Raw genomic sequence first — 23,480 nt, 5'->3', positions numbered from 1 at the left:
GTTTGCATTAAGGTACATCCCTGCCTGTCCTGTTTGCTGACGAGCCCTGTGGGCTGGCTCCAGGGGCAGGGGCAGCCGGAGCCCTGTCCCTGATCACTGATCTCCCCATGCAGATGTGGCCGGCAAGGGCAGAGGTGTCACTGCCATTTCCTGCTGGGTGCACTGGAGCCTTTGTGGCTCTGCTCAGACTCGTTTTTTGTGAATGAGGGCAGGCATGGAGTGCCCAGCCCAGCCCAGCCCGATGCCCCTGGCGAGGCACAGCTGCACAGACAGACGGACAGACAGCTGCCATGGGCTGGGCTGGGCCACCCCCACAGGAACAACGAGTACCTCACCCCCTCCTTTCTGTGTCACCAAGGCTGAGGAAGTGCCCCTCCACACCTCGCAGACTTTCTGTTTTGGTATTTTTATTTATTTTGATAGGATTATTATTATTCTATTTATTTTATTCTATTATTCTAGTCTATTTATTTTATTCTATTATTCAGTTCTAATTATGCTATTCTGGTAGGAATTTATTTTCTTTAATTTTTGTGTGTGTGTGTGTGATCCTTGGCAGGGAGCTTTTAGTTTAGTTCTAGGTTTTGCTCCCAACTCTATTCACTGAGGACACCTTGGAGACAAGGAGTTCATTTTTTCCTGTATCCAGAAAACCTTTTAGTGACTGCTAACCCCTTCCACCTGTACACATAAGTCAAGAAATGATCTTAATACAGTTTTGTCTAGACTGGTGATGGAGAGAGAGAGAAAAAGCAGTTCCTGGGGCAGGCATGCATGACATTTTGGAAATAGAAAATACAACCAGCAAAGATTATATCCCCATCAGAGCTGGCAGAAAGGGTCTTATGGGTGTTCTTAATCCACCTCCCTGCAAATCCAGCCAGGTTAGCTCAAACCACCTTTGTTTTTGACTCGAATTAGCTGAGTCTGCACTAGCACAGTGAATGTTCCCTCTGTCCCTCCTGCCAGACATGTGGTGGGGGACTCCCAGCCAGCTGCTGGTCCTCAGCCAGCTCCTGCTCCAGCCAGGGCCAGGAGACACTGTCTGTGTGTCCCCAGGCTTCCCCCAGTGACAGCTGGGCCCTTGGGCCAGCCGCAGCTTGAGATGTGCCTCTTACACTCTGTTTGTGCTGCCCTAAATCCGCTCAGGTCGGTTCCTGTCCCCCACCCAGCTCAGAGCTGGGAAATCCCACAGATCCCTGGTGGTGCTCAGGGTGGGGCCAGCTGAAACCCTCCAGGACATCTGTGAACAGCAGAATGGAATGACGGATCTGCTCTTCTACCTGAGCATCTGTGAACCTTCTAGGGTGACACTGGATGTGCATGGACAGAGGTTTAGGGGATGCCTGTGGGATCTGAATCCCCATTGAAGTTACAAGGCAATTTGTTGTCTGAGTTTCTGTGGCAATCGCATTTGAAGTGTTTTGTAGAAAAACTTGTAGGACTGCTGCTTTTCTGTGCTGTGCTCTGGGTTTGGAGGTGAGGTTACTTATAAAAAAAATTAAGGTGAAAGCTGGGAAATCTCTTTTGCTGGTGTCATGAATCAGATCAGAACGAGAGAAAACATTTAAAACTCTGAAGTGAAACCTTTTCACAGGAGAGCGTTACTTTAAATATATGTCTGGAATGGGGAAAACCCCCCATTCTGCAAATGATTTTTTAAAAAAAATAATTAAACTGCACTGTTTAGAAATGATGAATTATTGTAACGTGAGCGCTGCAGGGTTTCATCTATTCACAGTAGTATTTCAAAAGATTTAAAGTTGTTCAAGGTTTGCTTTTAGTGTGTCATTAAACGTCGTGTATTTATTCCAGCTGTCCTCCACGAATGTATCACTTGTGAAGGGCTTTGCATGGGAACAGGCTGCCAGATTTTAGTTTTGATAGCAAAGCCCAATTTTATTTCTAATCTAGTTTTGCTTTGCTAAGTGCATTACTGGCTCTAAGTGGAACTGGCAGAGGAGATGGTAGCAGCTCTGCTGGGCAGAGTTGTTGGGCCGGTGGGCACCTCCTGAAACGCCCTGAGCCCGGGGTCAAGGGTGGGCAGCCTGTGCAGGTCCCTGACCCCACTGGCTACTGCCAGCCCTCCCCTTCTCAGTTCCCACCAGCGCTTCCTAATTTGCTTTAGACAAAACCGACTGGATTATCTGGAGCCGCTAATCAGACTACTGAAGATAATCCTGCTTGCTTTTGGGTTTGTCACTTTCCTGACGTGCATCAGCGAGGACTGAGAGGCTGCTCCTCCGTCCACCTGGAGGAGCTGAGCTGCTGAGCCTGCCCAGTGCCTCTGCCAGCTCTGTGTAGCTTTTTATTGATTGAGTTTTCATAAACAGGGCACTCAGATCTGGCAGCATGCCACGTTCTGTTCTAATCTCATCTGCCTGTGCATGGAGCTGTCACACAAATCAACGCAACATCCAACAGACATGGTTCTGATGGCCCTGAAGGGTGAGATCTTGGGTGTGGTTAACGTATCAAACTGGGATGGCCACTTGGAGAGGACGTAATGGGATAGAGAGCAGATTGGTGTGGGGGATTTACCCCTCAGTTCTGAGCTGGTTAAAGTGGAGTAAATGGCTCTGCTCAGGGGGAGCTGCAGGAAGCTCCGAAACATTCATTCGCCTTCAGAGCAAAACCAAAAATGCAGTCTGCTCTCTGACACGCTGTTTGGTTCCTGGCATAGCTGCCTGCATATCCAGGAGGATATGTCCTGTGGAAAGTGTGTGTAATAATTCCTGGGCTTTTGTAAAATGCAGATGTTAACAGCAAGAGTGCACGATAAGCAATCTCTCCCCGCTTTTATTAGGATGTTTGCATTCTTCTCAAGGTGTTGACATAGCACACTATGCCCTGGGGTGCTGCAAGTGTCTGAATATTTAGGATGTGTAAAAGAACAAGAACATTTAATAATGTCTCTCCAGTCTGGGCAAACAGGTTAACTTGAGTGCATCACTTCTATCTCTGCATTTAAATAGACTGAAGTGAAGGAAACTCGCTGGGGTTTACTTAAATTTACTGAAACTTCTCTTTCTGTAACGATGTAAAAAATAAATCAGCCCGTTATGGTGTTTGCCATGAAGATGAAGTGTAAGCCTAGAGCAGGCAGCTGATGTATTTAATTCTTGGTTGCATTTCTGTGGCGTGGGGTTGCTTGTCTCTGAGGTGTAAATAGCAGTGGCTGTGTGTCTGTGCAGGGCTGGGCACTGTGGCACTCCAGCAGGCAGATCCATGGAGTTCCATGTTGCTGCCACAGCTGGGGGATGTCTTTGCACTGGGAAAAACCCCATTAACTGGGAACTGGAACTCGGTAATTGTGTTGGATCTAGATGATCTTCAGGTCCCTTCCAACCCAAACCATTCTGTGCAAACAGGCAGTGAAGTGTGTCAGGCAAGCATGTGTGTGTGTTTCAAATAAACTCTGCTGGGTTCAAAATGAAATGTTTCCATTTGGTTTTAAGCCTGCTTTTCTAAAACTCGTTTAAAGAGCCTAAATAACATCTGCCATCAGTAATGTTTGGGCTTTAACAAAGGACAGGACTCGTGTTGGTGACTGAGGTGGCTGCAGAGCTGGGTGTTCCCAGGAGCAGAGCCCAGGACTTCTCTAATAACACCAGTAACAAATTCCAGTTTTCCCTCAATGCTGTTTTTTCCTGATGGGTGAATCGAGCAGGTCTTGTTTCCTCATTAAAAAGAAAAGCTGAGTTAAAGAAGAAAAGTGCTTTCTCCAAAACATCTTGTTTTCATCTTTATGTAATTAACAGGTTTTAAGTTGCAGAGTGACTGTCATCCATCTGACCTGCCTCCCGTCCCCTCCCCTCCTTATTGACACTGATATTAGAAGTATGGGAAAACTTAGACTGTTGGCTAAATGGGTGGAAAATCAAATGTTTAATGTTTTGCTTGAACATTTTGTGGTTTCTCCTGAAATTCTTCGTCTGAAACAAAGGATGTTCTTTGTTCTTTATTGGGAGGCTTGCTTTTTGCTTGAAAAAAAAAATGCAATGTCATTGTGGATTGCAGAAGTTTCTACAGAAATGGCATAAGTTCTCTACAAAAACATTTTTTAAGACCTGGGGAAAAAAAAGGAGACAGTTACAAACTGAAAAAAAAAAAAAAAAAAAAGACTCGTTTGATGTTCTTTTGGCAGATCCTTACAAATACATTCAGAGTCAAAATGTTGGTGATTTGGAAAAATCTTGAAACAGAGTAATTTCACATGACCCCCTCTTGGAAGCTTCTAGGTTTTGCATTCTTTGCTCCAACACAATTCCCACTGAAGAAATACTTCAAAAAACAAAGATTATGGATTCTTTTAAAAATGTCACTCCTTGCTTTTCGGGTAACTGCTCTGAGTCGTGTTTATGTATCTTAATCTCACCCTGATTTACGTGATCAAAACAAAGCATTCGTGGATTTGTTTGGAGTCTGGAAAGGATGTGAACTCAACCGCGAGACAGGAGGAGCTGGCAGGCCCTGGGTGCGCAGCTCCTCCAGCTGGATATCGGGTGCTGTGGGGTCCCCTGGGCACCCATCCCCTGTCGCCTGGCCCTGTGGCCCCACGAGGGCTCCCTGTCCCGGCACCCCAGTGGGAGTGAGCAGTGCGGGTGGGGTGGTGGTGTGGGGATCTGAAGTGGGATAAAGAGGTGGCTTTGTGCTGATGCGGTGGTCACACACCTCCTGCCCTTCCAGCCAGGCTGCCTTTCCCTGCCGTGCCTGTGCTGTTAAATAGCTGGTAGTTGTCACTCCATGAGTATTCCTTTGTTATTTGCGAATTACTGAGACACTTAATTGGCTGTTCATTAGCTGCCTTAGAGAAAAAGAAGATTTGATTAATCATCATTTCAGCGAATTATAGCCTGTTTCTGCAGGCTAATGGAATCAGGCAGTGAAGAGCTGGCTTCCTGCAGTGAGCTGTGCCCTGCCCTGGCTGTGCAGCCCTGCCTGGCCTCACCTGGGGGGCTTGGGGGGCGCAGAAATCAGAGGGCACCCACACCACTGCCAGGGTGGTGAGGTGAGGGCCATGGAGTGCTGCTGGGGGGCACAAGGGCAGGATTGTGGATTCCCTGGCCCAGGGTGCCCAGAGCAGCTGTGGCTGCCCCTGAATCCCTGGAAGTGTCCAAGGCCAGGCTGGACAGGGCTTGGAGCAGCCTGGGACAGTGGGAGGTGTCCCTGCCCGTGGCAGGGGGTGGCATGAGATGAGCTTTAAGGTCTCTTCCAACTCAAACCATCCCATGATTCTGTGATACAAACACAACCATCAGCAGAGACAACTGTTGGCCTCCACTCCTACCCTTTGAGGTCACTTCACTTCCTTTCTGTTGCTTTTTTTTCTGTAAGCAATTGTCGTTATAGCCAATCGCGATCAAATTTCTGAGCTGAGATGTTGAACTCATCCTTGAAGAATATATCTTTTTCTCTGAAATAGTTCATTATGTGATTCCATGTTTTACCTTATTGACATCCTAATTTCAAACTTAACTGAGTTTAGTAAATCACGCAACAGGGAAGACAGAGCTCTCACCTTTGCTTTAGAATAAAGGCCAAGAGTTTGAAGACAGGAAAGCTCAAAGATGCAGAATGCAGTTGTTCGAAATCCCCCACAGGGTATTTGTAGATATTAAATACCCCAGGGCAAGGATTTAAAAAGCAGGTTCCTTACATGAAATTGCTTTGCTGCCTCCTGGCCAAGAGTTAAAGTTCCCCCAAAGGTTTTCTGCCATCTTTTTGTCTTACATCTTTTCTCTCCAAGGTCCCTGACTGTTTCTTCCCTTTCTTTAATCTCTCCTAGAGGCCCTCTCTTGGCTGTTGAAGAGCAGCTCTACCTGCTCCCCCATCTGCCCAGGGCTGGCAGAGGGAGTAGCAGGGACCTCCCTGCCCCTGGCCAAGTGGGGCTCCCTCAGCCTCCCAAGCTTGGGTTAGCAGTGGTTGGGTCGCTGGCAGTGTGGACACTGGGATTACACGGAATTTGCTTGCACAAAAGTTGGGGAATAGCACAATCAGTCTGCTCCTCATCCTTTCCAAGAGCAGAGGCTCAGGAGATGCCTGTGCCAGGCTCGTGCTGGTTGGCACCACGGGGATTGACCTGAGTGTGGGGCTGGAGCAGCAGGAGTGACAGGATTTGAGGATTATTCTCCCTCTCCTCTGCACCTTCTCTGATGCCTTCATGCTTGGCAGCTTCACAGTGGGTGTAACTCTGCCCTGTGCAGAATTTGGGAGGCAGAGGCATTTCCTCCTTCTCTCAGTGCAGCCTTCTGGTCAAGCACGATGATAATTGCAAATTCAAACCAGAAGCAGATCAATAACAACAGAAGAATATTAACAGTAGAGTTAATTGGCAAAGTTCAGAGGCTTGGTTTTTGGGCTCTGGGAGGGGGAAATGAGCCATTTCAGGGCCCCGTTGGGGTGCAGGAGGCAGCCCCAGCCCTGCCCTGGCTGTACCTGGGTCAGGCAGCCCTAGGCTCAGCTTTGAAATGTGAAGCAGCTTCCTTAAGCATTGCAGGGGGTAAAAAGTGAATTAACCATATCATAGGCACATGGTACTTCCCTGCTCAGATTACACTACAAAATCTGGGCAGTTCCTAAGATAGAGCTGGAAAAGGGGATTTGGGAGTGTGAGCAGCACTTGGAGCAGAGCACAGCTGACATGGCTGGGAACAAAAGGTGACAGGAGAGTTCGCCACATCTGCATTGCTGCTCATTCACAGGTCAGCAGAAACCTTTCCTAACTGGGCATTTCTTGCAGATTCGCTGGGAGAAGTGTAAAATAACTTTTGAGTGCTGGCTTTGCTTTGTGCCTTGTGTTCTGCTCCTTGCAGAGCTTGTATCTGGCTGGGTTTCACGTCGATTTTTGTACTTTGTTTTCCAGATTTACTTTTAAACTGTTCTTTAGGCTCTAAAGCTGTTGTTAAATATCTCCAGTTTGATGCAGTTTAAGGACTTAAGTAGAAAGGGGCGGGTTTGCTTTGTTAGTTAAGGCTGCTAAAGCTGGGTCTTTGCTGCTCGTGGACAAAGCTTTTTGCTTTTTTGCAAAATGCTCCATAAGCGACACATGTGTTCGTGCTGTTAGTCAGATCTTCACGGGCTTGTTGTTGTTGTTGTTTGTTTGTTTTCTCCTCGAAGTGAGCTTCTTACAAAAACAATCACTTTTAATGCCACTTCTGGCCTTTTGACTGGGAATTCAGAGTTTTACCTCACAGGCTGGAGCGAAAAGTTAGGTTTGTTTTTGTTAATGTTAAGTCAAGGAGTAGCAATGATTCACTGTGACAGGCTGAATGTGAGCCATATGAACCGAGCTGCACGGGCATAAAGGAGGACTGTGCTGCAAAATATCTTCACGTAATTTAGATTTTGACACGCTTACCACTTCTCAAGTTGCATTTCCCCCTCTCCTCACACTCCTGCCCTTCCCCCACCGTGCAGGATCTGATGTGATGGAAAAATATCGGCATTGTCTTTGGGATTAGGAATGGCTGGGCTAAAAGTGCTTTGCTTCTGAGGATTTTATTATAGCAGTGTGAGAGCTGCCCAGAGAGATGGCAATGATTATACACGGTTGCAGGGTCTTCAGCGAGGATTTTCTGGGCTGAAATGATCGAGTTTTGAGATGATCACTGCTGCCCCTGGGGGCGTGCAAGTGTCCCGTGCTGGTTTGTGTCACCGGGACGCTCCGGGCTGGGCTCCTGCTCCAAGGAGTGTGAGTTGCCTGGATTTGCTGGAGCCCAGCTCCCACAGCTGCGGGGGAGAGGGGCTGCCTGGCCCCCCAAAATCCCCCAAAAATCCCAGGAACTGGGCACTGTGTCCCACTCTGGGGCCAGCATTCTACAGAGCCATTTTTTTCCAGTTCTATTGATTTCTTTTGTGTGTGTTTTGGGCTTTTCGCTGCAATTCTCTCCCCCCCGCCCCCCCTCTTTATTCTGTGGTTTTCTTGTATGAATGGCAGATGAAGGCTGTTTTAGTGTTGACTCAGATGATACAGACTCATAGCAGGACTTTATGTCCAGCCTTTTTATTGATTAAATGTCTTGGCATTGGGGTGTAGGAAGGAAGAGCAAATGGCAGTTCATTTCTGGCTGGGGTTTCTTTCCAGAAAGTGAAAGGCAGAGTGTGGAGCTGTGTGTGAGTGCAGGAAGTGTAATATCTATAAAATAAGTCACATTTTAATGGCTCTTAAACTTGAAGACTGGATTCTGTTCTCTTAGGGAGTGTATCCTGCAGATACAACAGACACACACCAGGGGAGAGGAGAACAGAATTTGGTGTTGCAGTGAATTTGTTACCACCCAGTGGCCCACTCTGGGTGTCTCTGTCCCTGAGGTTACTACACAGGATCCTGCTGGAAGAGGGGATTAAGCCAGACATTAAAGTCCCATTGTGACCCACCTTTGCTGCTTAATGTCCAATGTGAAGCTTTAAAAGCAAACCAAAAATAATACATTGGCTATCTATTTTGAAGGCAAACCCCCAGCAAAATGCCTGTCATGGGGTTCCAAACGATGCCTTGCTTCACTTTAACAGTGAGCTATCCATTATATGATCTTAATTCATGGAATGTTAAACAGTTTCTGGCATTACTGTGCCCCTGCAGCAAGAACAGATGGTACTTTTGAATGAGTTCTGCTCTGGGATAAAATGTTCCAGGCCTTCAACAGATCATATCCATCTGTAAGAAAGGAATAGCGATTGTGTAAAGTAAACAAGATAAAGTCAAACAACCCAATATCTCCTACTGAAGGAAAAACAGTGCCTGTGGGCTGAGGTGGTAGTATGGATTGGAAGGCAATTCCAATTCCATAGATTGGAAGGTTATGTGGAAAGGTGCTGCTTAATGCTATTTTAAAGGTGAGCACTGATGTTGGTGCAACATCCCAAAAGGGAAATCTCGTTTATCAGGCCTGGGAGGCAGTGGGCAGGGTGTGACGTGGTCAGTGTGTACTGACAGGAGCCTGTGTGTGACAAGAGCACATTATTTTTGTATCTAGTTTGATTTATAGAGCTTTGGCTCTCTGAGAAGAGCGTGGAAACCATGAAAATCCAGCTCCTGGCAGTCCTTACTGTGCCCATGTACAATGTGGCCACCCCTGCATTACTGAACATCTCCATCAGGATGCACACCCTGAACCCTTCACAGATGTTTGTCCTGTAGGTGAAACAGAGGATTGGCAGAACTGTGAGATGTTGCTCCACTCCCTTTCTCCATTCCTCTGGATGAATTGCTGGAATCCATCATTTTTTTCAGGGTTCTGCTGGGATTCTCCCAGCTGACCTCCAAGGGAATGATTGCTTCCTCCTCCCTGGCCTCTGCACTCTTGTGCTCCACATTTGGTGAAGAAATATCCCCTTCAGTTTGTTTGTGTTCCTTACAATTCTGTCAATTTTGTTGCTGTTGCCCATAGAGTTCTCCTTTGCAAAGTGAAAAAAATCACAGGCTCTGCAGCTTCATCTGCCCAAAATTAAGGTAATTAATCACATGAAGTCTCTCTATGGTGCACAGTTGTGGACTCCCCATCCCTGGAAGTGTCCAAGGCCAGGCTGGACAGGGCTTGGAGTAACCTGGGGTAGTGGAAGGTGGAACTGGATTATCTTGAAGGTCCTTTCCAGCCCAAACCAGCCTGGAATTCTATGGTAAATGTCATAGCAGAGGGACAATCCATCCATCCCAAGCAGTTTATCAGGGGTATTAATTCCCCTCTGAAGTCTTACCCACCCCTCCACTGACTGCAGAGAACCTCATCAGCGAGGTGACTTCCAGAAAACTGATATTAAACTGCACCAGCGACCTTCTGAGGATCTAAAACCCATGGACCTCTTTGCTCTGTCCTTGTTTTTTTGTCCTTTGGGTCCCCAGGATCGTGGTGGGGCTTTCAGCAGGGAGCCTGCGGAGTCGGTGTGTGTTAATTGCTGAAATCCAGGGAAAACCTCTCCCGTGGAGCCTCCAGCCCAGGCAGCTGGGTGTGCACGTCTGGCTGGGCTGCCAGAGCAGTTCAGTCAGGCGGGGTGAGGCAGGGTCGTGCCACAGGAAGGCTCTCAGGAAGGCTCCCTGCAGGTGCCTCTCAGCCCAGCCTCGAGAGCACTGACAGCCCCGTCTGCAGAGCCGGAACACCTCCCACTGCACCTCCCCTGCTGCCCCTGGTGGGGACTTGTATCCTTCCTTGATTGCTTTAAATACCGAATATTCTGAGCTCTTGGGAGACTTTATTTCATCTCTCGTGTTAGTAACTTTTCCATCTTCATTTTCCTTCTCGGTCATGTGCTGGGCTGTGCGCAACTAATGTGGAAAGAGGGACTACAGCCTCATTCTTTTCTATTGTACTAATTATTAATTTCCCCTTGTACTAATTATTTACTTCCCCTTGTATTAATTATCTTTACGGTTGTAGGGTTTCCTCAGCTGGAAAATAAAATAGTTTCCTTCCCTTCCAGACCATTGACCAAAACATAAATGTGTATTTTAATGTGCCAAGACTAAACAAATTGTTGGTACTAGTCAATACCACTTTAGGTGGAGTATTGTTTGCTGTGTTGAAAATCAGATTGAATTTACAGTTTGGTCAGTGTGTTCAACAAAACCAAGATGATGTTAAAGGAAAAAAAAAGTTTTCTTGTTTAAATTACGTGCGTGTCTATAAGGTAACATATACAGTTATTCAATCAGCACTTTTTGTTAATGCAGTATCATCTGGTTTGCTGGGATTTCTGTTTTGAATGTTCCACCTGTAGTAGCAAGTGATCATAGGTTTACTTGTATTGCATGATGATCAGTAACTGAAAATATTCAAGGGTCTGTGTTGCACACAGCAGATCATATGAGCTCCCAGTGGTATTAGAAAATGTAATGTGTAATTTACAAAATAAGCAAGAGCTGCTTTTCTAATCTCATTCTGGTTTGTAGATTGAATGTGGTACAGAACCACAAATTGTTGTGAACACATGAAGTGCACTGGTGCATCTGAGGGCAGAGCTGTCCCAGTGCATTTGGACACTCAGCAGCTGAGTGTGCCAGCCTGGGGTTGTGTGCAGAAACAGGACAAACCCGTGCTCCTATCTCCAGGAAACTATTCTGCAAATTCAGGTTACCCCCTGGACAAGTGGGATCTGTTCCCTGTCAAAGGAAGGGAGTCAAGACACAGGATTCCACCTCTGCTGCAGGCAGAGGAGAAGGAGAAACCCGGGCTGGGAGATGGAGGCAGTGCGCGTGTGACTTCTGTTCTCTCCACCTGGAGTTACTGTTGTTTCTGAAATAGCAGAGAAGGCTTCTTTCCTTTTCAGTTTGGTCCCCACCAAACCAAATGAATTCCATTTTCTTCTATGGAAGGTTTGTGCAGGAACACTTTGGGTTGATGGATTTCATCTGTGGCTGCTGACTGATTAGCAGCATGATAGATGCAGCTTCATTTACAGGGATTTACTTTCATTCACGAGGAAAAAATTGAAAGTTTCTTTCCAGCACTTTTTTTTTTTTTTTTGCATTAAAACTTTTCAAAATACTCAACGAATGGTAGGCTTTGATTTCCATTTGTTTAAAGCCTGTGGTAATTAACATTTCTATGAGAACATTTGAACCAAGTGTTCTAGTTTTTCCTCCATTAAAATAATATATTTTTTTTGCTTTAGCTGAAGGATTTAATTGCTACATATAATAACCCTGATATGGGCTTTCTTTTGTCACCATATGAGAGGAGACTGTTCCCAGGGAATGATCACTGCTGCTTTTTCTGGATTTTATTAATTTATAATTGGCAATATGCCTTGGGGTATGTCCAGTCCATACTCCAGATATGCTCTTGTCTGCAGTCTATGGGAAGGCATGTGCAGGAATGCTGAAACAAGGCCGTGTTCCTTTTCTTCACACCAAAGAATCCGTGGTTGACCCAATAATTTTGGGCATTTTTCCATGCCCAACAGCTAGACTTTCACCATTAATCATGATAGTGATGAAGTCAGGACACAATTACGGGAAAAAATGATTTGCTACCAACTTGCCGTATTGACATTTTGTTTGGACACTGATTTGGAATTAACTGGCAGACTGGAGCGAGCCCCTCTGAGCTCCTCTGGAGAGTCTCCAGTCTGATGGCTCAGTTCTGGGGCTGAAGCTCAGGTGGTGGAGGCAGCCCTGCTCCTCTGGCTGTGCCCTCACAGAACTGCCTGGCACTTCCCTTCAGCCTGCCCTGGGTGAAAACCTTTGGTAATTATTTCCAAATTGCCTCATGGCAGTGCACAGGGCAGGAAAGGCCACTTGCTCAGCTGTCAGTTAAATAGCAGGCTTTCTTTGGCCTAATTTGGGTTTTAGATGGGGGTGGGGGAATTTTCAGTTTGAACTGTTTGGAAGGAGCTGCCTGCAGTGGGTAGGGAGTGCCCAGGTGTTCCAACCAACACATTTCCCAACAAAAGGTCTGTGTTCCTGTCACTGCTTAGGGCAGTGGGGTTCAAAGGGTGTAAGAGAAAACTGGATTATGAAAAAGAAACAAACCCAAAACTTAAATCCGCTCCTCACAGAGAGGTCTGAGTAGTACCAGAGTTCTTTCGTGGAGGAAAGGAGGAATGGGGAGAGGGGATCGCAGAGGGGTTGGGAATGACACCTCAGGTTTTGGTGCCACTGTCCCTGAGGCTGCAGCAGGCTCTTCCTTTGGTGAGAGGCACTGCAGCCCTGCAAATGGGAGTTCTCTAAAACTGGGAAGGGGCAGGGGGCTGGAGCATCCTGGAGGGAGATTAGAGAAAGGAGGCAGAGAGAGAGAAATCTAGTCCAGGTTCTTGAAAGGATATATTTGAAGGGCATGGTTATGAGATTGTGCAGGGGTTGTGTTTGAGTTGTTTTTTGATGGGAAATAGCAAATATCTAAATAATGGGGAACATCTTGCAAACTAGGCATTTGTTCCTTCCCAAGAGGGAAGAGATGAGTGCAGCTCTTTAAATAAACGAGAATAAATTCTTTCTTTCACTTACCAAAGCAGCCTTGAGTATTGACAGTGTTCACCTGAGCCCAGAGCTGGTGCTGGCTCCTGGGAGCCGTGCTGCCCTATCTCCAGGCTGTCTCCATGTGTGTGAGGCTGCTCGAGGTGCTGTGGAGCTCAGGGACCTTCCTGCTGCCAAAAGAGCTCTCCCTGTGCAAATTAGTTCATAACTTATGAGCTTTGACAAGTTTTTGTTGGCTGTGCCTTGGGAAACATTTTTGAGTGGCTGTTGCTGAGTTTGCTTTAATCTTTTCCCAGATTTCTTTGGCCGGTGTGGAAATAGCTGGATTATTTAATTGTGTTTTTGAGGAGTATATATATAGTCACCTGAAACTTGGTGATGTAAAAAGAAGAGAAAAAAACTTGTATCAATAGCAAACACGTTTATTTTTCACTCCGGTGTAAGAGTTTGGCTCCTTCTGCAGCAGAGCTGTGACCCTGGCCCAGATGCCAGGATTTGCTGAGCCCCCTGTGCATTGTCCAGAGAGGAGCGAGGAGCCTGGTGGTCAGTTTGTGGGGGATCCCATGGTCAGCTTGTCAGGGATCCATCCCGCAGTCAGTTTGTCAGGGATTCTGTGGTCAGTTTTTCAGGGACCCCATGGTTGGTTTTTCAGGGTCTCCATGGCAGTGCCCTGGCCCTGTCCCCGTTGCTCTGGTCCCTGCACAGCCCTGTCTGTGCTGAGCTCTCTGTGTCCCATGCCAGCCCTTCCTCTCTGGCTCCTCAGCAGCTGCCCTTCTCCCACTGAGTCACTTTGGATGTGCTGCCCCGGCTACTCCCAATGACACAGAATTCCACTCCTCTGGAATCCAAGTACCTGCCCTGTTGTTTTGGGCTGGGCTGGGCTGAAGGGGAGCACTGACAAATAGCCCCAGGACATGATTCTCCCTTCCCTGACTCTGTCTTTCCCTTGGAAAAAATTGGCTGCCTTCACTTTCCAGGACTTCAAAAAGCCTTTAAAGGCTGCACATTCTGGAAGAATTAGTCCCAGAGCTGCCTGGTCACTTCTGTTAATGCTGTTAATGCTTGGCTACTCCAGCTGCAGTCACCTCGGGTGATGCTTTTCCGTTGCTGCAGTGTCAGGTTCCTGTTTGGGTTTGAGTGTGGGGAATGGCCTGGAAAGCTTCTGGAGCATCTCTGCCCAAAGGAGCATCTTCCCTTCTGCTGGGAAGGGAGTTCTTATCGGGGTTCTTCTGAGAGGCTCTGCGAGTTTTGATCCCATCCTGCTTTCTTCTTGTTTGCCTCCTCTTGAGTTCGCTGTTGAATTAAGTAAAATTCCTCCAGACTCCCAAATGTCCATTTTCAAAAGCTTTTCCATGAAAAGGGGGTTAATGATAACTGATTCCTTATTGAGAACAAAGCTGAGGAAAACTGCCTGCAAAAGCTATGGCTCCTGAACACAGGCTTGTTTAGCCAAGAACCAGAGCGTTGACAACTCCAGAGTGCTTTACTTCCAATAACAAAAAGCAGCTCGTTGGATTGAGATTTGCCCTGAGGTTTATCCTCTGCTCCTTCTGCCCAACACAGGGGTTCCGCTCAGCTCAGATTCCTTTAATTTGCCGGCAGAGGTGACGGGCCCTGGCCCTGAGCGTTGCATAAGAGCAGTGATGGGAACACTTCTCCCTTTTCATTCATCCTCCCGGTGAATAGCCCTGCAGTTCCCTCTGCGAGGAGAGCAGCAATCCCTTCCCTTCCAGCAACAATCCCTTCCAGCACCTGGTGAGATCACCAGTTTCCGGATGGGAGAGGGTGTGAAAGGAAGATCTAATCCATGGGCTGGCACAGCCCAGTCAGGAGTTACTGGGTTTAGGGTTTTTTCTGCTTTTCATACTAGATTCAAACGCTCTCACAAGTTTCCATTTTCTCTTGCGTTGAAAAGGGATTGTTTTAAAATTGTTATTTCCTTCCGTCCCCTCCCTCCTTCCTCCCTCAGTGTAAGCCGTGACCGCAGGCAGTGAGGAGCTGCTGGCAGCTGCAGCTCTGGCTGGGGAGAGGTGTGAAAACGCTCAGACTGGGGAAATGCATTCCCCTTGCTCCTCGGGATGGGTGTGCACATGTGCTCTGCCTGCTGCCCTGCTTTCTGCACAGCTTTCACTGCTGTGAGAAGGGATTCAGCATCAGCAGAGGATTCACCAGCACAGAGCAGGGCTGTGTTTGCTCCCTGCTCATGGCCAGCTCAGCCCTGCAGAGCCAATCTCAGCTGGCAGGCCCTGGGAAGCCAGGAGGATTGTTCATGGGAGCTCTGGGGGCTGATGGACTTGCTTTGTGCACAGGTGGTGAGTGCCAGCCCTGCACTGGCTTTCCCACAGGGTTTCTCTTTGTGTGTCTGAGCCCTGGGTGTGGGTTCATGGGCAGGCTCAGGGGCTGCCCCCAGTTACACCCAGCAGGGCTTGTGCTCCAGTACCCAGCACAGGAGGGATTGCCACCTTCTGCTGCTACATCAGCCTGGCATCTGGCCCTGCTCGCTCCCAAAAGCAGAAGATACAGATCAAACCTCCTACTGTTTCTGTTACTGTCATCCTCAAAAATGGCAATTCGGTGAGGGACTGCGAGGTGGGGGCAGAGAAAAGAAGTGTTCTGTCTGAACCTCTTCACAGGGAGCTGCAACTTGTGCAATCACAGATACACCTTAAAGATGGAAGTCAGTGGGTTCTCCTACAGTGCACTGGATTTATTCTCTTTACTGCTTTTTGCTTATGAATGGCTGCCTCCTTTTGTTCAGTGGGCATTGGACAGAATGCTGTTGCTCCTGTGGTCTCTCTTCCACATGTGCCCACCTCCTGCCTGTCTCTGGGGCATCCTTCACACAGAGAGGTTGTTTTTGTGTGAAATCTTTGAGGGAGAGTGCCTCCTGTCACCCCTGCTTACCTAGAAGGAGCTTTCTGGTTCAGCACTGAAATGAAACCATCTGGAAAAGGAATCTCCCAATAAAATGCTCCTCTTAATTTAAAGAAGTTGCACACTTAAAATGTCTAGATCTTCTGTGGGAACACACTGGTTTAATCAACATTTTCAAGTAATACGACTGAACAATTTTAATCAAGTCAACATTCTTCCTTTTGGTTTTATGTTATGGTTTGATTGAAGTAAATCACTTGGAGTACATTGTTTTGCAAAAATGTCAAAATTTATAACTTTTTGGCCCCAAACCGAATTGAAATAAGCATCTTGAAATCTTGTTTTATTCCCTTGCCAGGAGACAGGAATATGATGTTTTTCAGCCAGGACTAGTTATAATTTTGACGGCTGCTGCTGTTAGCCTTGGATGTCCCATCACACAGATACCGGGTTCATCCGCTTTCCTCTTGCAGGAAAAGTGTGTGCCTGCAGTTCATGCTCATTTGGACTCTTTTTTAAAGCTGGTTTTCCATGAGGTGTCTTTACTCTGCCTTTCCTAGGGATACTTTTTAAAGAAGGAATCGAGGCATAAGGATCTGCAGCATCGTGACCATGCCTTGTTTCCTGCTGGTTTACCTCACATGTTCGCCTGGGTAGAGTTTGAGGGACCCACTCTCACTCCAGAGCATTGCCCCTCTCTGCATGGGCATTCCTGCTTGCTCAGGAGGTGTTACAAGCACAGGAATGGCAACAGCTTCTTTAATAATGGCCCTGTAAAACCCAGTAAAGCCAGCAGGGCCAGCCCTTGAACCAAGGCAGAGCAGGATATGCAGGTAAGGAAATTCCACCCACCATGGACATGAATAGAATTCTCCTGGGACATGAAGCAGTGCATGAGGGTTGGCATGGCTGGCACATGGTTCCCTTGCTGTAGAGCTCTGTAAAGCTTTCAACAGAGCCTTTGAAAGAGTTTTATTTTAGGTGTTCAGGGCTTAATTTGTCACTCAGTAGAACAGCAGAAGTCAGTGACGTTGGTCAGAGTGGGTGAAGGACATTGGTGAGAGTACAAAGAACCAATTGTCATTTCAGTGAAGCCCTTGTGTGGTGCCCCAGCTGAGTAAAAGGACATTAAGGAAAGCATTAAAATAGTTAATGGAAATAAATTATTGCAATAGCATCTGCTGGCATTAAACTCCCCTGTCCTACAGAGATAACTTGGTTTTGAGTTTTTTTACCCTCTTGGTTCAGACACCTTTATTTACAGCTCCAGCTTTTGATGCTGTTTCCCAGTAATGAGCTGCTGTCTCCAGAGCACAGTTGCAGTGCTGGGGAAGGGCAGGGATCCAGAGTGGAGCACATCATCTGCAGGGCTGGCAGCAGCACAGCTCTCTGTGTGCAGGGATGGGGCTCAGCAGCTGTGCCTGTGCTTCCCTCAAAGAGGGTTTTCTCTGTGCCCAAAGTAGGGGGCTGCTGCCTTGATTTGTGAGTTTATGGGTTGGGGGGAGTGATGGGTGTGGGAAACAGATGGAGAAAGCACAGGGAAAAGCAGGGGTTTAAGGGAATAAAAGATACTTTTTGTTGGAGTCATTGCACCAGAAACAAGGAGCCTCTGAGGAAGGGAAGGGGGCCTGAGGAAAGGGAAGGCTGTGGTGTCATTCACAGAGGAAGGGTTTATAAGGATTTCAGCCTTATCTGTTAAGCTTGAAACCCCGAGTGCTGAGGGATGTGGGAAGAGAAAGGCACAGGGAGACTGAGCAGGGCAGGGAGCAGGGACAGGGCTTGTCAGGAGTTCTCTGGGCTCTCCATGGACGAGAGGCAGCAAGGATGGGAACAGAGGAGGGACTGGCGGTGACCCAGACAAGCAAACCAACCCTGGGATAGAACAGGGTGTGGGTGAGGGAGGCAGGAGATGGCAGCACAGGGCAGCAGCTCCTGTCGCCAAAGGATGTCCTGGGGTAAACCCTCAGCTGTCCTTGAACACTCTGCTGTGGGTGATGACTGCTTTCTGCCTCTTGCTTCAGCATGGGGATCACTTTGGGGAGTTTGAGCGTGTGCCTGAGGAGTTTTGGGGCACCCTTCCCCTGAGCTGGGCCCCAGGACAGGCTGGCTGGGCTCAGGGGAGTTCAGCTCATCCCTTACCTGTCCCACAGGTGGTGCCTGGCCCTGCCCTGGTGCACCCAAAGGCTGCCTCTGTGCCTCTGACACCCAGATGGGCCATGCTGGGTGCTGGGGCTCTCTGGGAATCCTGATGTGGAGAAGGGAATGTGAGCAGGGCAGAGCTGAGCTGGGCTGCCTCCCCATGGGGTTTGCCCAGGAGACCCACAGGCATCAAAGCCAGGAGGTTCTGTGGGAGGGGATGTGACAAAACCCTGCTGTGAGCCCCTTTCACAGGAGTTACCTGTAGTTGTCCTCCCATTCATTATTTCCCAGCTAAAGGAAAGTAACAGTTACAAATTTGGATTACCTGGAAAAGCTGCTGAAAGCAGGCTAAGTTATTAATTCCCAGACTGCCTTCTGAAGAATTAATTTCAGCACCACATATTGAAAATTCTCCTTCGTGAGAAATAGCCTGGTTTTGAGAGCAGTGAGAGTCTGAAAAAGTGAGATTCTCCCAAGCCATTATTGTATTTTCTGACAATTTTATTTTTCCTTCAATCACTCTCCTTTAGCACACTCAGCTAATCTACTCAAATTAGCGGTAGGAAAGCTACGTTTGTAAGAATCTTGTCTCTTTATGAGGTACTGAAGTAATTGGGATTCCAGGGCAGAACTGTGGAAATTCTTAGCACAGTTTGTCCGTATCTTATCAGCACAGGCACGCTTTTCCCACAGCCTGGCCTCTTGCCAGAGGGACTGAGCAGACTTGTTGGAAGCCCCCTTTGAATGGGAGAAGTAATCTTTCTGAATGGTTTTTCTGGCACAACTCCCGTTGCGTGTGTGGTTCATTGTTCTGGGTGATGTGGCTGTGTTTTACCCCCTAGATAAATGTTTCGGGGTTGTTGTTCTTTTTGATGATGGGAGGGGTCCCGGGGAGATAATCAGATTGCTGGTTCTATAAAATTCTATAGGCAAGCTGTTTTCCTGTTGTAAGTGGTTTTCTGTGTTAATTGTGTAGCTTTGTGAGCGTAACTTTGATATGAAGGACCAACAGCTGATTAACCTTTGAAATTTTTAAAGCTCAAAGGGCTTAGTAATTAAAAAGCAAACCGTTCTCTCTTCTTCAAGGCACTCCAACAAAGTGTTATTATGGCAGTTCATGTGTGTGTAGATGTATATTGTGCGTTCATAGTATAGTAATTCACTAGAAAGTACATTACTACTGGAGTTGTCAGAACTAAAAGAAGTGGTTGCCAGTGGTGGTACACCCTCAGTAGTTGTAAATGTCCTCCAGTGGGGCTGGAGTGGATCCCTGCGTGCACCACAGTCCTGCTGAGGAGCTGTGCCAACTGCTGTGAGCAGAGGATCCGGCCCTTAATATGTATTACAGGATAGTTAATGCGATGTGTAACCGCAGAGTAACCGCAACACACAAAGAAGTTCTATTTTAGCCCTGCTGGAGCAAAGAAATAACTGTTGTTGCTGAAGACTGAAGTGCAAGAGATTGCTCAGTGGGGGAAGGAGGCAGGGAAAAAAATCCAGATTTTGAGTTAACGTGTGTACAGACAAATTCTCACGTCCCAGGGCTAAGTTTTGTCTATAAAAATTCCTTAAGATTTGAGTCTTTGTAATTAAAACATAAAGAATAATTATCTTAAGCTCATATCTGCAGAGGAAGAACTGTGTATTTACTTATTCTCTGCCAAAAAATCTCTTTAGCTGGAAAGATTAACAAAAAAGCATTGAAGTATAAAGAAGGGCCTTCTTTTTATTGAAATATGTATGTTTTGTCAACAGATTCAAAACAGAACAGCCACAACCATTTTTTTCCCTTCCTTTCTTTTTCAAAAGAGGGGTGGGGGGGAAGAAGCATCCTGCTCCAAACTTAGTGCCTCTAACACTTGGAAGGCATTATGATTAATTTTTGTCCTTAGGTTTCCAGATGTTGGATTCCGTCCCGACTCTTAAAGACCTCTGACGTTTAACAGGGTATGTGCCGAGCGTAGCCTTGTAACAGAGTTTTCTTTCATAACTCCAGGATCGATGAGAAAAGGTAACTCAGGAAACTTCTGCGGATCAGGAGACGAGCCCCCAGCCTTCCAGGAGAGCAGCCAGGGCTGAACGTGCAGGGTTGGAGCGGAGTGGAGTTCCTTGGGAGTGTCCCAGGAGAGCCTGCGGGGCTGACCGTGCGGGGCTGGAGCGGAGCCGCCTTCCTTGGGTGTGTCAGCGCAGGCAGGACCGGGACGGGGCTGCCGGGGTAACTCTTCTCAATCTTAAACGAAGCATCACTCTCGTGACAGGATTTTTGCATAGCTAAAGGATGGCAGCGGGTCACGGTCTGCCTCCACAGCAGCCGCAAATTTCTCCGTTACAAAGCATCTTAAAACTTTTTCAGCCATTAACATATTGCTAAAGCTTACAGACAATTGCTCTAACCAGTCAATTATAGCACACGTGCACCTGCTTCGAACAATGTTCATTTGTGTGTTTTTCCGTTAACAGTACACGATACCCTCATTGAGCTCAAGACCTTCTGCTATCTTGTCAAGCATATGTTTTCTTCAGTGTTCAGATTTATTCAAGCCAAACGTATAAACTCAGCCTTTGTTTCCCATGTCCTTGTTTGCTATATTTCAGCTTTTTCTGTTTGAGGCCTGCTTTTTCAGCTCCTAAAAATCCTTTTTTTTGCTTTTAGTGTTTCCCACGCTTGGGGAAGACGATGGCCAGGGCGCGGAGCTGGCGGCACGGCCCCTGGCACACCCTGCTGCTGCTGCTGTGCGTGGGCGGCTGCCAGGCTCAGAGGGACTGCACGGGTGCCGAGTGCCAACCCCTGGAGAACTGCATCGAGGACGTGCTGGAGGCGGGCGAGTGCTGCGCCACGTGCCTGCAGCACGGCTGCACCTGCGAGGGCTACCAGTACTACGACTGCGTCAACGTGGGCTTCGTCAACGGCAAGGTGCCCGAGGGCCAGTCCTACTTCGTGGACTTCGGCAGCACCGAGTGCTCGTGCCCCAAGGGAGGGGGCAAGATCAGCTGCCAGTTCATGCTGTGCCCGGAGCTGCCCCCCAACTGCATCGACGCCGTGGTGCCGGCAGACGGGTGTCCGCAGTGCGGCCGCATCGGCTGCCTGCACGAGGGGCAGAAATACGTGGCCGGGCACACCTTCCACATGCCCCCCTGCAAGGTGTGCCACTGCCCCAACGCTGGAGGGGAGCTGATGTGCTACCAGCTGCCCGACTGTGACTCCTTCCCCCTGAACACGGCCAGCCCGGGGGACGCCGAGGACGGCGAGCCCGACAGGCACTATGATGATCCCTACAGCTACGACCAGGAGGCCTCCGAGGGGGACAATGCCCAGGTGGAGTCCCCAAAGAAGTACAGCAGCTACTCGGCCCAGCTGGAGCACGAGAGCCTGAGCCAGGAGCAGGGTGAGGACTACGATTACCTGGCGGCCAGCGTGGCTCCCTCGGCCCAGCCCCACGCCCAGGGCACTGCCCCGGGGCCCACGGAGCGCGGCGAGCGCCGCAGGCTGCCCCGCACCACCGCGCCCTCCCTGCAGCAGGGGACACGCCAGCAGCCAGCAGCCACCACCAGGGCTCCTCCACAGCACACCACGGCCACCACCGAGACCCCACAGCAGCCGGAGGAGACGGAGAGGAGGCCGAAAGGGAACAAGGAGAGGCACGAGCAAGACAGGCCACCCCACTCTAAAATGAAGAAGCATGCCAGGAAGGAAGAGCCAGAGGACAGCGTGTATCAGGGCTCGAAAGAGTTGAACTTCACAGAGCCGAGCCCAGCGAGGTCATCCCAGGAAAGCCTGGAGGGGAATGAGTTCCCCAAGGTGAAGTTCAGCGCCACGACCTCTCCTCCCGTGGCTCTGGAGGAGGAGCGCAGCCAGTCCTCCCCAAAGCAGTCGCAGACGCTGTACCGCTACCACCCCGAGGAGGACGGGGACCCCAACTCCATCCACGCCAACCCCAGGCTGCCAGAAGGTAAGAACTGCTCCAGCGTGGGTGTCTGGAGAACCCTTACTCCTGATAGCATTGGTGCTTGTCCTCTTCTGTGCTGTTCTTGCTGCTGCACGTGGCCTTGAAATCAATCAAACCACCACCAACCTTCTTCCATCCCTGCAGGAGGTGGCTTGTGTTTGGTTTCGCAGGACAGGTACCATTTCACTGCTGCCCACCTTGCTTTGATTTTCCCCATCCAATGATGATGGGGTTTTCTGGTATTTTAACTTTATTTCAGATGATGATTTTTTAAGCTCTGGCATTTTTCTTCAATTACTTGCTTTTAAGTTCTGTTGTGATGTTAAAGAAACATCTTCTAGGTAGAAGGATTTAATTAGTTATCTCCAGTCACCAACTCAGTGTAATCACACTTGTAGCTTTTGTCTTCTTCTGGGAAGGAAGTGAAACACTTGTGCTTTCGCTTTCTAAATAAAAATATTTAGAGCACTTGTAATATTTATCTCATGGTTGAAAGCCTGTCTCAGCTCATTAGTTCGAGAACCTTGAGAGATATACTCAAATACCCCTGGGCACTAGCAGGGAGAAAAAGGGCTCTCTCTTGCTTTATGGGTTTTTTTTGAGGCTGGAAATTTATGATGTTTATGATCAGCTGTGGCAAGGATACGTATTTCCTCCCTGCCTCTGGATTCCTCTTGACATCTGCAGGGAATGTTGATTATACGCTTTATGCAGTGCTCATTACTGTAATGAATGCAAACTTCATCGCTGTAAATTAGCACATACACAGCTCATATTTCCAATTCATTTTTCATCAAATCAAGAGCAGTACCTCCTCTTTCAAGATGTGGCACAAAATGTTCTCACGAGACTGAGCTGGCGGCTGCTTGCAGGGGCTCCTGATGAGTCCCTAGGCACTGGTATTCCTCCTGGGCTGTGCAGGGAGCCCTTAAATCCTGAGCTGTCCAGTCCATCTCCCAGAGAAGTTGAAGGCAAATGGGAGGAGGAGAGCAGATCTAGAGCTCAGACTCTGAGTCCCAACACAAGCAGCACCTGGTGGCTGTTCAGACAGAAACTGTGCCAGACCCATGGATGGAGGTGGCAGCTTTTTCCTTTTCCTGTGACTTCCCTCATATTTGCTCCAGCCTACCTCAAAATCTGAGCCGTGCACCACGGCTGTGTATGATCCGTGGGCCTGAGTTAGGACTGACGCGCAATAACCTGTTTCCTGGGGTAACTTTAAATAAGATTTTTCTTAAAAAATTAAATTACCTTTTCTTTTTCTTTCAAAAAAAGAGAAATGGGTAGAGGACTCTGAAATTTTCCATGAGAGGGTTTAAGAAAGCCTGTTGGGGTGAAAGTGTTCAGCAGCACAGCTAAGTACTGGATTTTGGAGTCTGCTTGGGTGATTTGCAGTCTGTGATCACCAGGAACTGCTTGGCTGAGACAGGTCTGATTGGGGGCTGGATGAGCTTGAGGTGCCTGGAGCAAGAAGTGATGGATGGCACGTCAGGCACGAATTGTTCAGCTGACACAAGCAGGCTTGGGCATCACTGGGTGCCATTTTCCCCTTAGCTGAGATACCTGTGATTTCCTTTAAATATTGCAGAGGTAGGAATGGAAAACAA

The 23,480-nt window shown here is 48.1% G+C and overlaps 1 protein-coding gene across 1 annotated transcript in view; it reads left to right on the top strand.

Annotated features, from left to right (window-relative positions):
- FBLN2 (fibulin 2) overlaps positions 1-23,480 on the top strand; it is a 94,083-nt gene that overhangs the window by 9,952 nt on the left and 60,651 nt on the right. The window contains exons 2-3 of the mRNA XM_066195477.1: positions 19,923-20,141; positions 20,580-21,876. Of these exons, the coding sequence (XP_066051574.1) occupies positions 20,604-21,876 (1,273 nt within the window). The 5' untranslated portion in view covers positions 19,923-20,141; positions 20,580-20,603. The remainder of the gene's footprint in view (positions 1-19,922; positions 20,142-20,579; positions 21,877-23,480) is intronic.

Source organism: Chamaea fasciata, unplaced genomic scaffold (genome assembly GCF_029207755.1).
Source record: "Chamaea fasciata isolate MVZ Bird 193981 ecotype frontalis unplaced genomic scaffold, bChaFas1.0.hap1 SCAF_13, whole genome shotgun sequence".
In the NCBI taxonomy this organism is placed as follows: domain Eukaryota; kingdom Metazoa; phylum Chordata; class Aves; order Passeriformes; family Sylviidae; genus Chamaea; species Chamaea fasciata.
Note: the sequence above shows the minus strand (reverse complement) of the source record. Positions and strands in the feature narration are given on the sequence as shown.